This window comes from Orbicella faveolata, unplaced genomic scaffold (assembly GCF_042242905.1).
Source record: "Orbicella faveolata isolate gen_17 unplaced genomic scaffold, um_ofav_v1 contig_46, whole genome shotgun sequence".
In the NCBI taxonomy this organism is placed as follows: Eukaryota; Metazoa; Cnidaria; class Anthozoa; order Scleractinia; family Merulinidae; genus Orbicella; species Orbicella faveolata.
The window spans coordinates 22,853,809-22,870,000 of record NW_028301576.1 but is presented as its reverse complement, the minus strand read 5'-3'; the positions used below and the strand labels follow the sequence as shown (position 1 = coordinate 22,870,000).

Below are 16,192 nucleotides of genomic sequence, written 5' to 3'. Positions count from 1 at the left end.
CATTCCTCTTCAGGAGCCAACGACGTAGAATTCGTACCTGCTTTATGTTTTTTCCGACAGGGTGAACATATGGCTAATGAAAAGATAAAAGAAAAGAAATAGAAAATACCCTGTAAGAGATGCACTATAAAATGAAAAGCACTTTATGACAAGGTAATCTTCCAAATGTTATGTGTCTTATACTTACGTGAGCCTATGGGAACAGATATCCCAAACAACTGAAACACGTCATTTGCTATGGCAGGGTTGATCACGTCTCGACTTTTGACGCTGGTAGGTGTTCCTGTGTGTCCTGGGTACTGACAAAACTTTGAAGGCCTCCAGTACTTTCCAAGACCATAGCGATGTCGAGGACAAACACGTAATTTTTTAACTTGTTCATGTGACAACCGTTCGAAGCCAGCCCTTTGTAGGATGACCTCGTACTCTTTGAGGTCTGCACGCGACAAAAAACAATTTTTTAGGTGTGCAGTTAAATCATCTCGGCATTCATACAGAAATACTGTCTCTGAGCGACCACGCGAGGATCCGCAGTCCAAGAAACCTTTTTTTGACAAAGAACAAGCATCCGCCATGATAACCTGGTTATTTCTATTTTTAGGTCCGCTGACCCCTGCAATGCGCTGACCCGTAACGTCCGTTGGAATGTATGTAACGAAATACGTGCTGCCCACATTCAAAGCGCTTGGAGACTAGCTGAGGCTGAATTCATCACCATTAATTGGAAAAACATAAAACTGTTTCACTTCACGACTTCTGGTGATAGAAAGATTGTTTTTGTTTTAGTTATATTTCACGCATTCGTTTGGATTCCGCCGCAGTTTGGACAAATGAACGCTGTCACGCGACAACATTTCCAAGATTCAACTCTCCTTAGCAGATGGTAATTTCGAGCTATTTTCTTTTTCTGCGTATCTTTCATCTTCCTTTTTCTTTTAATTCTATATTCTTCTATTTAGGATGGATTTGAGCGCCTAGCGAGGTTTAAAGTGGCGTTTACCACGCTATCCACGGCCGTATTGGCAACAGAGAAGTGTTTCGCCGAAGGAGCAGGATAACGGTAAACACGGTAACTTTGAACGCTTTGTACAAGGTCAATATACTTTGGCCGAAAAATGTTTTTCCAGAAACGTGATGTATATCCCCCCAATGTCTGATTCATCACTGTGATTACTTTCAACAGCGTTGGACTTTTGAGAAATAATTATTTTGAAATCAGCTCCAACGCTCCATCTAATTTAGTATGCAATATTTGAAACTTTATTTTTTATTCGCTTCGGCAGTTTTTCGATGTTTATCGAATGATATTGCATTAAAAGGCCTTTTTCTTCATCACTGTGTAGTTCTCTTATTATTTTGCGTTGCGATGGTGATTTCTGAACCGTTTTTTGCGGGGGCTTATTTTCGACCTGATTTTGCTGCTATCAGACGGAAAAAGTTTGCGGCTCGATAGTTTTGGTTTAAAGCGAAACTGAAACAAAAGAAATTCATTTTTAAATAGTATTCGGTAACCACTATTTGAGAAATAAAAATCGGCCGATTTTATTTTTTAGCCGGAAATCATCGGTCGTTTCTTAGGCGCAGGGCCTCTTAATATTATTAGTGTTTTTAGTTTTTGTGTTTCGATTCATACGTTCGTCCTATTATTACCATGCTGACGCGTTTTATGACAGTTTACCTTTGATGCAAGCGAATATACGAAATATCATTTATCTGAACTGCGGAGAAAGATATGAAGACATGATTGATCATCGCAATCAAAACCCAGCAGCCTGAAAAAAATTCATCTGTGACCAGCTCCCAGTTGGCTTGATATTATAAAAGAATAAAGGAATATCACACCTGAATTAAATAAAACGTTCTGCTCACAGTAGTCACTCTAGTGTAATTTGCTCAACAAAATTTTGAATTTTGAATCTTGAATTTTGAATTTTGAATTTTTTTCCTTGATCCGATCCGTGATCCGATCCGTGATCCGGCTCGATCCGATCCAGGTTTTGTCGACGCCGGCCGAAAGCCATTGAAATGCCTTTGGCGAGAAAAACTTGAACATGAGAGTTTTAGCAAATATCTGTTTTACGTGAAGTCTTACAAACAAAATCCCTTTGTTCCAAAAACATTAATTAAAGATAATAGTTTTTCAAATATTGGTAGCCTCTGATGAATCATTTCAGATCCTGGGTTTCAGTTTTGCTAGATCGCTCGTCGTTCGATCGTGAATTGAACTCTTGAAGAAACGGCTGCTCGAAGGAACGCCTGCATCTTGCGCAAATATAAGCTTGCATTTCTGACATCTTCCTTTAAGCCTCAGTCTTCTGCTCATTTAAGCTTATTTTACCAAATAACGAAAGTAACAAAGCATCCTTTAAAGCTGTTCACGTGTTTAAGTTCAGCCTTAGACGTACAATTCATCAAATTTAAAACAAAGTGGAAAGGACATCATAACCCACAAACCTGCTATTGAATAAGAGCATCTCTAACAGCTCAAAGCCAGGGGTTTTTGTTCACTTTCTTCTCCACTCTCGCTTTTGAGAAATGTTTCTTTCCATATTGTTCTTTTGTCGAAGAGGCCATGAAGGACAGAGAGCTCAGCCACCAAAAGCTTCAACCATCACAGGCGGCCCAGACGTTGTATACGATTAATACGTGACATTATGCTGTTGGCGATTACGTTACAATTTTAGCCGTTTATAAGACAATGTATGAGAACGCTTCGAAAATTACTCTAAATGCTACGTGTAGAAAATAATTTGAATAAAATGGCTTACCTTATGTTTGCATTGCGTTGTTTTAATGTCTCTGGGTTCCTGGAGGTGGTTTAGAGCCATTTAGGCGAGTTTTACTTTCTGGCGGTTTAACCTTCCCCTAAAGAGAAACGAAAGGCGGGCGACCCACTGGCCCGACGGCCCGCACTCAAAGCTCTGTAAATTCCACAAAAATGGTCTAATCTCGTCAGAATTGGCTCATGGTAGCCGTCGATAACTCTTCTTCCCATTCGGTTTCTCCCAAGGTTTCAAAGTTTATCTTAACCGCCCGAGAATCGTTGGTTTTTCAGCCCTTGCTTTCCATTTCGGCTCCATTTCGATCCGTAACCGATTATCTTGGGCACGGGATTTGAATTTCTAGCTTAGCGACCTCGCCATCGTGACAAAGTCGCCTCCGACCGTCGAGAGGCACGGGGCATTGGTCAGTTACTCGTTGCCATCTCTCGCTGCAGTTGACAGTGCTTTTAGGCGCTAAATTCAGCTGAACATTGTTTGCTCCTTGTATTTTTGCAGTTAACAGTGCTTTTAGGCGCTAATTTCAGTTATACACCGCGGCACGGTGCAGTTTGCATAATCAAAAAATGCCCCGTGCCTCTCGACGGCTGGAGGCGACTTTGTCACGATGGCGAGGTCGCTAAGCTAGAAATTCAAATCCTGTGCCCAAGATAATCGGTTACGGATCGAAATGGAGCCGAAATGGAAAGCAAGGGCTGAAAAACCAGCGATTCTCGGGCGGTTAAGATAAACTTTGAAACCTTGGGAGAAACCGAATGGGAAGAAGAGTTATCGACGGCTACCATGAGACAATTCTGACGAGATTAGACCATTTTTGTGGAATTTACAGAGCTTTGAGTGCGGGCCGTCGGGCCAGTGGGTCGCCCGCCTTTCGTTTCTCTTTAGGGGAAGGCAAACCGCCAGAAAGTAAAACTCGCCTAAATGGCTCTAAACCACCTCCAGGAACCCAGAGACATTAAAACAACGCAACGCAAACATAAGGTAAGCCATTTTATTCAAATTATTTTCTACACGTAGCATTTAGAGTAATTTTCGAAGCATTCTCATACATTGTCTTATAAACGGCTAAAATTGTAACGTAATCGCCAACAGCATAATGTCACGTATTAATCGTATACAACGTCTGGGCCGCCTGTGCAACCATGTGCAGTTTGTTTTCAATTCTCCGGAAAACTGATCCAATTTAGCGTAAGCTTAGTCAACTTTTGAGAAACGCTTTTATCGACTACAATAATTATTTTCGTTTGTTGTCAGCTTGATATTTAGGTTAACTGAGCAGTTTGAAGTTGTTTGTTTGTTTGTTTGTTTGATCGAAGAAATATATTAAAACTATAACTCGCCGCAATCCAGGAAAAATTGTTGGTGTGTTGCTTTGTCAGATTTTTGAATGAACATTTTCGCGCGGTTTTAAATTGATGTAAGCAGGATGAGATTTAATAAATATTATCTCAAAAGTCTCAATATGTTTATACAAGAAATGGTAAATATGCAGTGTGCAACTATCGAGTTATGGATGCTCTTGGGAGGTTTGCTAAGCACTCAAGAAGCTTCTTTCTTTCTTCTATGCTTCTTTCATGCTTAGCAACCTCCCGCATGCATCCATAACCGGATAATTGCACGCTGCACGCTTACCGTTTCTTAATTGTCAATTACTCCACGAGCGTGCATTGGGTATGAGTTGGCTTATCATTATAATTATCCGATATCCAGCAAGCGTGAGTGGAATATTGGAATATTGAAAACACCCCTAAAATATAGAAAACTAAACTAAAAAAAAGACTCTTAAAACGTAAGGTATAATGGCTGACAACCCATGATGGCTAAGCCAATGAAAATGCTCGAATTGCATTATCCAGTGATCCAATTCGTATTAATGAAAATTAGCCATTGAGCACACAAGAATTTCTGCAATTATTGTTAAAACTGCAAATTGTTACTAATTCATTACTTGCAAAAAATTTCAGACGCTAGAACTTCGGGTGTTTTATTTCAGAGATTTAATTGGAATTTCCTTAGGGAGGGGGAGGGGGTGGGTTCTTTAAGACTAAAGAAAAAATATAGAAATGTTTGAAGCTTAAGGTAATTCTCCTGAAATAAAATTGGATTTAGATTTTTGTTCAAACTTTGTCCAATGAATATTTATCATATGAGAACTTAGATTATAAAATAAAAAGGGGGGTGCCCGTGCTCGTTAAGGAGCAATGAAGCATTGAAAGTGTCCCATTTTAGCATTATTTAATGCTTATTACAAGAACGCATTCTAAGTTATTGTAAACTCTTTGTGAACCCAGACTCATGAAAACACGCCTCAAACTACAGTCAATACTTGTGTCGGACACAAATAAACTTTTTAAGTTTGATTTTGACAGACAGCTGAATCTTTGTTAAAATATTGGAACCAAATTGCTTGCTACGGCTATCAAACTGCAAAATAGAGAAGACTACAATGAAGCTGCTATTTTTCTTTAGTTATTTATTCCATTTTCAAACATAGAAATCAGATCAGTCTTTTCTCACGCAAAGCTAACGATTAGTTGATTAAAATGACTGGAAAAACATTTGAAGTGCCCGAGCTCGTTAGCCAGCTATAGCCATTTTTCAATTGACAGAACTCAATATTAAGGCAAATCCGCTGTGTTTTCAATGTGCGCGTGCACGAACGCGCGCTTATGACGCCATAAATTATGCACAGTAAGGATGCGCAATGCAATACAGGGGAATGACCTTAATATTGGAATTTTCAGTGGAGTTGGGGGAGAGAGAATATTTTGTGGAAGTACACAATTTTTGTACACTAATCTTATGTCACCTCAGACGGATTTCAGACGAAAATTTGGGACACTAAGCTGCTGAAACACAGCTAATGAAAATTTACCCCAGCAGCCTGCAAAACACATTTTAGGCTGAATTACTTCTGTGAAAATGTTAGATTTACTGCACCGTCAGAGTTTTACAGATACACTGACAGGAAAATAAGAAAACAAATTATATCATTCAAGTCATTATGTTTCTGACCTCAAACAGACTGTCTTTTGCATGTCTGTTCACTGTTCCTATGGTCTGTTCAACTAATCTCTCTGGTGCTGCAGTGGACATGGGCATAGTTAGAAGAATGGTGAGCACATGGTGTGTATCCTCTAGGTTCTTTCAAACATTTAATTTGTTTTTGATTCAGAGACAATCCAGGCAAACCCAGACAGCTTGTTATAAGTTCTTTTTTAAGTTTTAGACCATCTTTTTGCTTGGTTCAGAGCACAATGTTTGAGCATTTTTCACACATGTTTTATTTTTTATAAAGTGAATTTAAAATGAAGACATTGTTATTATTGTTAGCTAACACTAGGTTAGACTTTCAGTAGTTCCTCTTTTGCTTAGTCCGTCATGCATGATGCGAAAGAAAGCCACGATAAAAAATGGCCACACAACGTGCTTGAATGACCAAGCGAAAGAGGGACTACTTGTAGTCTAAGCTAATTACACAGAAATTCTTGGAAAGCCAGTTTAATGGCTAAGTGATTCTGACACTAATATTGCATCATTTTTTTAATACTAACAATTTTCTTCCCTTTCTACACAGGGTACTTCTGTGGCTATCCTAGGACCCACATTGATAGAGTTGTCCTGTCAAATTGAAACAAGCCTGGCACACATGTCATATGCATTCACATCTCGCTCTATTGGTTACCTCACTGGGAGCATTGTTGGCGGCTGGTTATTTGACAAGTACAATGGGCACGTGGTGTTATCGCTGTCATGTTTGTGGGCCACTCTGATGATGTGGGTTTTGCCGTACGTTAGTAGTATTTATGGGTTGGTGGTTGTCATATCACTGTTAGGAGTGGCGCTTGGATCACTTGACACAGGTTTGAGAGATCAAATAATATTAATAATGTTGTCAGCATCAGTCAGAGCAGAATTCTTGCCGTAAAATGTAAAATGTAACAGTGTCACTGTTTCAAATTTGACGTATAATAATAATATAATAATATAATATAATAATAATAAAATATTTATATAGCGCCAATATCCTAAAAGTTCAAAAGCGCTTTACAGTTAGAAATATTAAAAACACTTAAGACAAATAAAGTAAAAATAAAAAAATGTCGTTAAAAAGTTATAAAAATGCTTTCTTAAAAAGGAACGTTTTTAGTTTATGTTTAAAAAGGGACACTGAGGAGCTGTTCTTGATGTCAGACGGAAGAGTGTTCCAAAGTGTAGGAGCTGCTACAGAGAAAGATCTTGCGCCATATGTTTTCAAATTGAAGTGCGGAATGGAAAGAAGTTCTTTAGAAGCTGAACGTAGCTGACGAGACGGAGTGTAAGGAGTGAGAAGATCACGAACGTATGAAGGTGCCAGATCGTTTAGGGCCTTGTACGTGATGAGTAGAATTTTAAAGATGATACGATAGTTAACAGGAAGCCAGTGGAGATTAAACAAAATAGGTGTGATGTGTTCGTGTTTTCTAGAGAGGGTGATGAGACGAGCAGCGGCATTCTGGACGTGCTGTAATTTTTTTAAAAGACAGTTTGGTAAGCCATAGAGTAGAGAATTACAGTTATCCAATTTTGAAGAAACAAACGCATGAACAAGTATTTCAGTGGTGGTCGATGACAGGTACTTCCTTATATTGCTGATATTACGGAGATGATAAAAAGATGATTTGCAAATACTTGCAATATGTTCATTAAAACGAAAATGATGGTCAAAAATGACACCGATGTTTCTTGCTTTCTGTGACGAGCAGATGGTTTCATCGACGACAGAGATTACTTGAAGGGTTGGTCTCGGTAGATGTTTTGCGGAGATCACTAGAAGTTCAGTCTTATCCTTGTTAAGTTTAAGACGATTAATCAACATCCAGTGATCAATCTCACGTACACAGCGCTCGATGTTGGACACAGCTAAATCCTTATCACTGGGTAAAGTTGGCTGAAAGGACAGATAAAGTTGTGAATCGTCAGCATAAAAATGATAACTCAAGTTGAATTTTTTTACAATGTCTGAAAGGGGTGAAGTGTAAAGAACGTACAAAATGGGTCCCAACACTGATCCTTGTGGAACACCACATTGAAGAGCATGATCTGAGGAAGCTGCACCATCAACAGAGACGTACTGCATGCGATTGGACAGATAAGATTTAAACCATAGTAACGGCTTGCCAGTAACTCCAAAGCGCTGTTGTAGACGGAAGAGGAGAATATCATGGTCAACAGTATCGAAAGCAGCAGAGAGGTCCAAAAGTAATAAAATTACCGTTCTACGTTTATCAATTGCTGTGAGGATGTCATTATGCACGCGAATGAGAGCCGTTTCTGTGCTATGATACTGTTTGTAGGCAGACTGTAATGGCTCATTCAGGTTGTTGTTGTTAACATAGGAGATCAGTTGGTTAGCAACCAACTTCTCAATTGCTTTGCTGAGAAAAGTAAGATTCGAAACAGGGCGATAATTTGAAAACTGCGTGTGATCCAGAGAAGGCTTCTTAAGAAGAGCACGTAGCTTAGCAACTTTTAATTGAGAGGGTATTTGGCCAGATTGCAACGAAGTATTTATAATCTTGGTGATAAATGGAAGCAGTGTGCTCAAAGCATTTCTTGTGACATAGCCAGGAAGAGGATCAAGATCACATGACTTGGAAGATAATTTCACAACACATTTGCGGACTTCGTCAACATCTACCAAACTGAACTCATCAAACGTATAAGGACAGACCCGGTTAACTTCAGGAACTTGATGGATGAGAGCTGCATTGTCTAAGTCGACCCGTATTTTGGTGATCTTATCAGAAAAGAACTCGACGAACTTATTTGCGAGATCCGAAGGCGAGTTGCAGGGCGGATATGGTATATCACACTTTCTATGTAATAGACTGTCAATTGTTTTGAAAAGAAGTTTCATACGTATCATACTCCTTACTAGTTAATTGGTAAGTTTAATGTGCAGTTCCAGAAAATAACCATTTTCCCCCACAGAAGGGATAGGTATTTCCTGAATACATTTTCTGGAAAGTTCTACCCAATGCTGCTTAGGGAGATAATGAATTATGGTACATGTAAAGATAATTTTCTTGGAGTTTTGGTTTGAAGTTGCTACTGAGGCATTGACAATGAGAGAAGTTTAATCCAGCCAGTAAATTTAATGAGCACCCTGATAGGGAAACTATTTTGCATGAGACCATGTGACGTAAACTTCAAAATTCTCCCTAACTCTCTCTCATGTTTGTGTCAGGCTACATGGCTTGGCTCTTTTGTGAATCAGTTCAATGATGTGGATGGTTATTTACAAAATTTCCATTTCTTTGAAACTGGTTGCTTGAGATACATGTAGTAATTAACAAATAAAGAAGCCTCGACTGTGCTCTGTTCTGTTGTAAAGCAAGCAGGAAGCAGTAGAGCACGAAAGAAGTGTAGGGGAAAACACGAGACGTAGTCGAGTGTTTTTCCCTACTTCTTGAGTGCTCTACTGCTTCCTAAGTGCTTTACAACAGAACAGAACACAGTCGAGGCTTCTTTATTTGTTTTATAATAAAGAATCCGATAATTTCCCCACGCATTTGGCTCAATTTTCAAACCAAACTTTATTTTCCAAACGAGCAAAAGTGGCGTCAGCCGTGCACTGTTCTCTGATAAAGCACGCTAAAATAAGCCAATCACAATCCTTGTTAGAATTGTTCAAATAATTTGATTGGCTAACGAAGCGACAGCTGTCAATCACAAACTGGACCTCAGCTAAGCTTTCAGTTTCGAGTAGTTTGAGCGGCTTTCGAGAGAAGAACGATACCTGCAAAGTTCGCTTTTATGTTAATTTTTAAATACGGATCTAAAAGCAGGTGAAGGTTTATAGTCCAGAGGAATCCGGCTGTATTGTGGCCCATGAAAATGTGCACTTTTCCAGTGGAAATTATGAAACGCTGAGCTCAAAGCTTGCGGATGAATATGCGAAATGCCGAGTTGAATTTGAAAGGAGCTACAGTTATTTACGGCTTATAGCCGCATGCAGCAAGATTGCCCGAACTAGCGTAAAAGTTAGAAAGACTAAACGGCTCCCACTGGTTGTACTCCGAGCGCAGAAGAGAATATCAGAGCAAGCTTTGCACTGACCACTCGTTGGTTCACTTCGCTGAGATGATCGGAGAACGAGCGTTACTACACTGCATGTAAGTGTTGTTTGAGCAATTGAGCATTTTTACAAAAATAAAGCTCATCATAAACAGAGACAGTTCAATTGTTGTTTTCTGTCGTTGTTTTACTCCTTAAGTATAATTTCTGCCCTCGTAACAAATAGAATGTCTTTTATCGAAGCACTGTTTAGGTTGAGAATTTGTTTATTTCGTTACGTGTTTTATCGGCGGGAATCTAGCAAAACTTGTTATTTTAGTACAGTTTTAACACTGCTGTTGCTAAAGATGGTCTCTGTGAGCCATATTTACTACAGACAAATAGCTCGTTTCCATTGCGTTTGTCTGAATCACAGGGCCGGGGATGTTTAATTTGGGTCAAATTTGTCAAAATTCCGAAGCAAAAATTTGAAAGCTAACTTACTGTCATCAACCCCTGCACTGTTCTCTGATAAAGCACGCTCTTTCAGCCAATCAGAGCGCGCGTTATATGGAAACTTTATCATAATAATAAATAAATAAATAAATAAGTAAACTATAAAAATATGAATTAAAATTTTGTTGTCACTGACTAAAAAACGTTTTGTGTGGACGTTTCGGTTGAAACACTATAACCTTCTTCAGCATAAATAGCTACGAATTCAAATGAGTGCTTTAAATAAAAGAGCCGCGGAAACGTCACTTGGGATTGCCAATGGCCTTGTAAATGTCAGGAATGTAAATGTGTCTATTAATGGTATTCGGTTCGCAAATTGAGTGCCATGCTTCTAAAAATAATCTTTTTGACCATTGGAAACAGGGGTCAATGATCTTGACGTCGTCAAGGTCAAAATCTTGATTGTTTTGTATGTAATATTGGGCTAATAAAGAATTCCTGTCTCCTGTGAAAATCGCTCTCTTGTGTTCTCTAGTCCTGGATCTTAGGGCTCTCGATGTTTGACCGATACAGACTTTGTCACAGTCTTTACAATTGATTTTATAGATCACTCCTGTTGATAGGTCTTTACTGAATTTGTCTTTACGTTTTTTTAAAATGGAACCAACGGTCATTAGGGGTTTGTGGGCAACATTGATATTGAACTGATCTAAAGTTTCAGCGATTTTCTCTGAAGTTCCTTGAATGTACGGCAAAGTAACAAAACCTCTGTTGGTTTGAGACTGGATTGTAGAAACAATGGTACTTTGACAGCTTCTAATAACTTGGTCGGTGTAACCATTGATCTTTAGAGTGTCGACCACGTGTTGTATTTCGGATAATTTGTTTTTTATCATGCCTGACTACAACTATGGTATTTTTAAAGTAAACTATATTTAAGTGTCAAATGTATCAATAGCACTGTCATGCTAATTGGGGATACTGTAAATACGTGTAAATAATCAAACAAATATTGTAAATAGAACATAAACTATAATAATGAAGAATCCCAACTGCTGGGAGGCTAACCAGCTGGCTATTTACACAATGCAGTCGAAGATAGCGTTAGGGTGGAGGATTTGAACCAGGGAACTCCAGATTTCAAATCCAGCTCCCTAACTACTTGGCTACGCTGCCCCCTATCTGGCGAAAGGGTCGCTTTGATGGTTAGGTAGGAGGGTAGACAGGTGCTAAAAACTGAAAGCATTTTAGGGGAGATTTGTTGTTGCAGAAAACAGTTTGTGCTTGAATGAGAACTGAATAGTTTCACATTCTGCAATTGCTCCTGGCTCTGTCTATTTGCTTCCAACTGCCCTACCACCAGCCCCCCCCCCTCCCCCCTCCACCACCACCACGTCCTGCTACCCATTGCAAAAGTTCATCTCGATACAGACTCAGCATGTGCATGTAATTCAATGCGGTTGCTAACAAATATTTTCAAACATTTTCAACGATAATAAGCCTATGGGCATACACTGTATTCTCAAACGACCCTGTTGTGGGTCGACGTATCATAGGAGGGAGGGAAATCTACACCTGACATCTGCACTGTAGTGAGCTCATTTTTGGGAGGGGTTATTTTCTGAAGGGGTTACCTTTTTTGCCCAATGGTTGCTTTTTGATTGCAACCACTTTGGCTAAATAGCAATAAATTAAGTGCATCTACAGTGGAGAAACTATTGTATAATCAGGGCTGCAAATAACAGTCAGTCGTCGGACATTGGCTAACCAAAATTTGCTCGTCCGACGAACCCCAACGGTGGTCGGACATGACGTGCGGACATTTACCTTACGGTAAATCATTTTACCGTAAGGATGAATAAAAATCAACCGTGAGTAAGTCTTACTTTTTCTGGTGATGTCCGACCACAATCTGTTTTGTCTGACCAAGATGGTGTCTTAGTAGGACATATGTCCTTTCAAGAGAGAAAAAAATATTTGCAGCCCTGTATGATGGGTGAGACACTTAACTCTCATAGTGCCTCTCTCCACCCAGCTTGCATAAATAGGCACTAGTGAATTTAAGTACAGTTGAACCTCCCGTAAGCTAACAACCAAAATGTCAAGCCTAGATGGTTGCTCACAGGAGGTGGTCGCTTTACCCGTACGAGAGCTTAGACCATATTGGGTGAAAATTTTGCCTCATTAGCATATGGTAACTGCAGACACTTACCCCATGTTTGAAATGTTTTATTCATGCGAAAAGTCAATTTCGAGGAAAAATCCGGTACTTCCCATTGAGAAATTTCCATCTCGTGTACTACTCAGGAATGCGACAATGTTACAACACTTGATTATCCAATTTACGCCCCATTATCTGTCAAATGGTTGCTTACAGGAGGCTAAAAACAAAAGAAAATGTCAAACTCTCAGCTCTAAAAGTGATCGCGGTCACTTAGGAGAGGTGGTCGCTTACAAGAGGTTCCAAATATAGTGATTTGACTCGGAAACTTTTGGTACTTCGGAAAACTGGTCGCTGAGAAGAGGTGGTCACTTACGAGAGGTAGTCGTATATATTTTTTGTTTGCAGGTGGGGACGGTGGGGGGGGGGGGGGGGTGGGTGGTAAAACTGGGATGGACTACAAGTATCATCCTATCCAGTGTGGAGTAGAAAAACTTCTAGTTACCTGATGCTACAGAACCTGGGATAATCTCTGATGGTATGGACCAATTGGTCCAATGCACACTTTTCCTAGTTACACATTTATAACAGTATCCACTGAGTGAACAGCTTGTCCACAGTCTACAGCTTTTACTCCCGTTTGATGCACTAGTGCCTGAGTGAGCAGCTATTGACCAATCACAAAATGCGTATACCGGGGCAGATACAGGATTTTAGCGAAGGGGGTTCGAGATACAGACCACCGAAGGTGGTACCCTGTAGGGGGATCCGTGGGCATTCTCCCCCATAATATTTATGAAATTAAGGTTCTCGGAAATGGGATTCTCGGCATTCTGAGGCCAAGTCAAGAGTGTCAGAAACGTTGTAGTTTCATTCCATTAAGAATTGAATGCATTGATTAATATTTTTACAAGTTCTACGAGCTTCGTCTGAGACCCTTGAACCCCCCTAGATCCGCCCCAGGTATATGAATATATATGATGTTGTGGTTCAATTTTATCTTTGGTATTTTCCTTTGTTTCACGTCCATTATTCAAGAAATAGAACACATGTACCGTGTTTTTATCGAGCTATAGAAACACGAGTGGAAGTTTGGGAGAATGAGAAATGCTGTAGGAACACGAGCCGCAGGCGAATGTTTCCATAGCTTTTTTGAGTTCTCCCAAACTTTCACGAGTGTTTCTATTAAACAATTAGATTATGAGGTCGATAGAAATCGAGAGCGAATAATCTAATTGTCTTAGTATAAATATGCTAGTCGTTCAAATCTTTATCTAAATAATCTTCAGATACCGAAAAAACGCAAAGAAGCGGCCGTCATTCTATTAACAAGCGCACATTGCCACGCTACTCACTATCTATCACAGAATAGATAGTGAGTAGTGTAGCTAATCAGAGAACGGAATTCGTGATGGAACGGTAGTAGATTTATACTAAAACTCGATAGAAACACGTTCTCTGATTGGCTACGCTACTCACTATATATTCTGTGATAGATAGTGAGTAGCGTAGCAGTGTGCCCTTGTTAAAAAAAAAAAAAATTACGGCCGCTCCTTCGCGTTTCCGAAGTGTCTGCGAAGAGGATTTAGATAAAGTTTTGAACGACTAGTAGATTTATACTAAACCAATTAGATTATTCGCTCTCGATTTCTATCACGCGATAGAAATCTCGAGCTCATAATTAAATTGTTTAATAGAAACACGATTTTTAACCAATCAGCGCGCGTGTTTTCTTAGGGCTGTTTTCTTAAGTACATTACCATGTACCAGAATAGAGGGAAACACAAGTACCAAATTGCACTAAGGGTAAATTTGAACCACAGCATGCTGAAAGCTTTGTTAGAACGCTTGGAAATTTATTGTCATTTACACGCTGGAGTTTTAATTTTGGCTGATGAGCAATATTCATCTTCTCTTTCAGGTGGGAATGTCCTTCTGCTGAACACCTGGGGTAAGAAATCAAGACCTTACATGCAGGCTCTTCACTTTGTGTTCGCCTTCGGCGCGTTTGTAGCCCCTCTTATAGTACAGCCCTTTCTTCAAGATATGGGCCCACTCAGGATAAATGTCTCGGACGCAACCACAAACGAAACAGAGTTCATAAACACAACAACTTACCACTTAGTGAATATTACTAATTGCAGTATTTATAATGCCAGTGAGAGTACGATGTCTGTCACGTGGGCGTATTGGATCAGCTCTCTCCCCCTGGCCATTACTGCTGTTGGATTCATTGCGTTCGTGTTAATAAAAGCTTGCAGTCTATAGGACGCTCAGAGTCAGCAGCTAAAAGCAACCACGGCAGCCTGGTGTACAGGCTGGTGATTCTTTCGCTGTTTTCTGCATTCCTTTTGCTCTGTGTGGGTCCAGAGATTGCATATGGAGGATACATCTTTACATTCGGTGTGAAGAACGTTCCATCGATGAGCGAGGATGGTGCAGCATTTCTCACTTCTGCTTTCTGGGGCAGCTTCGCCTTGGCGAGACTGGCATCTGTACCGTTGTCAAGGTACCTGAGACCTTCTGTAACGCCTTCTCAGTCGTTCAGTGTTGCGTTACGCATCCCGTCATCCCCTAGTTCTAATACGGGACTTAAAAAAAAGGGGTTCCTCGTGCTAGGAGAACGTTTTCGCAACGTCCGTGTATTTTCAGTGTGTATTTGTAGCTTCGTTACCTGTTTACTCAAGCTTCACCCGAAGCCATTCCCGAGTACGTTCCATTACAGTCTTTGACAATCTTATCCGGACATTGTGGTAAGGAAATCCTGTCATGCCTTACTTTGAACCTTAACATGTTCAAGCTGTAATAATTCGTCCCAACAACGTGGAAAATAAACCGGAGTAGAACTGTTAGACGTGTGGATCGCACCAATGTTTCTCGCGCCCCGTTTTGCATAGAAAGGCGGCCGCTACACCTTCCGAGATGCTCTAGCTTGACATGGCTGGGTGCATGTTGGGATCAGCCATACTAGTGTCGCAGATTTCTGACTTAAAATGCAACAAATCCGACCATACCAAACTGTGGGCGGGCACTGTCATTTTGGGGATTTTAATGGCGTCCGTGTTCCCATCTGCTATCAACTTTGCGGAGTATTTTGTAACAGTGTCAGGAAAGACCGCATCTGTTCTTTTAGTCGCGGCAAGTTTTGGCGAGATGCTCACTCCCCTTGCTGTGGGAAACACGATTGTTGATACATCGGTGGGGCCGTGCTCACTGATGGCTTGTGCGTTTGTCATCAGCATCTTAACGCCTCTGACTTACTTGTTGATCGTGGGAGTTAGTCGCTACTTTAAGCGGAGCACCGGCTTTGCTGGGATGTTGTACCAGCGGAATCAAGAAAAACATGATGACGTGAGAAGTAAACGCCAGCCTGATGAGGTTCTACAGCTCTTGGAGCAGAATAACGAGGAATTCTTCAATGGCGATCAAGACTGGGCAGTGTATAGTCAAGTGACTTAGAAGCATTTTTTGTTTGTTTGTTTTTTTAGTCTAGAAGAATGAAGGGTATTCAAAAAGAGAGTCAATCCCCAATGAGAGCCTGTAGTATTTCCAAGGTCATCTCTTATAAGTTACTTTTAGACATGGTAACCATTTCTTCACCGGGTTATTTTATCACGCGCGTTGGGTAGAAATTTTCGTCGAAGATGTAAATGCGTGTCAATCCGCTTGAGCTGGTCACGTGACCAAAATCCGCGTCACTGGATTGGCTATTTCTGGGATTCCGGGATTTCTGACCCCAGGGAAGGATTACCTACGG

At 40.3% G+C, this 16,192-nt stretch overlaps 1 protein-coding gene across 1 annotated transcript; it reads left to right on the top strand.

The window, feature by feature from the left end:
• Nucleotides 1-6,361: 6,361 nt before the first annotated feature.
• LOC149098933 (solute carrier family 60 member 1-like) lies at nucleotides 6,362-15,777 on the top strand. Its single transcript, XM_089277583.1, has 2 exons — nucleotides 6,362-6,643; nucleotides 14,357-15,777. Exons 1-2 carry the CDS (start codon nucleotides 6,430-6,432, stop codon nucleotides 14,701-14,703), a joined length of 561 nt encoding a protein of 186 aa, XP_089133709.1. The 5' UTR covers nucleotides 6,362-6,429; the 3' UTR covers nucleotides 14,704-15,777.
• The last annotated feature ends 415 nt before the right edge of the window (nucleotides 15,778-16,192 follow it).

Coding starts and splice junctions, on each gene's coding strand:
- LOC149098933 (XM_089277583.1), top strand. CDS start 6,430: ATGTCATATGCATTCACATCTCGCTCTATTGGTTACCTCACTGGGAGC. Junction 6,644..14,356: donor GCTTGGATCACTTGACACAG/GTTTGAGAGATC, acceptor CTTCTCTTTCAG/GTGGGAATGTCCTTCTGCTG.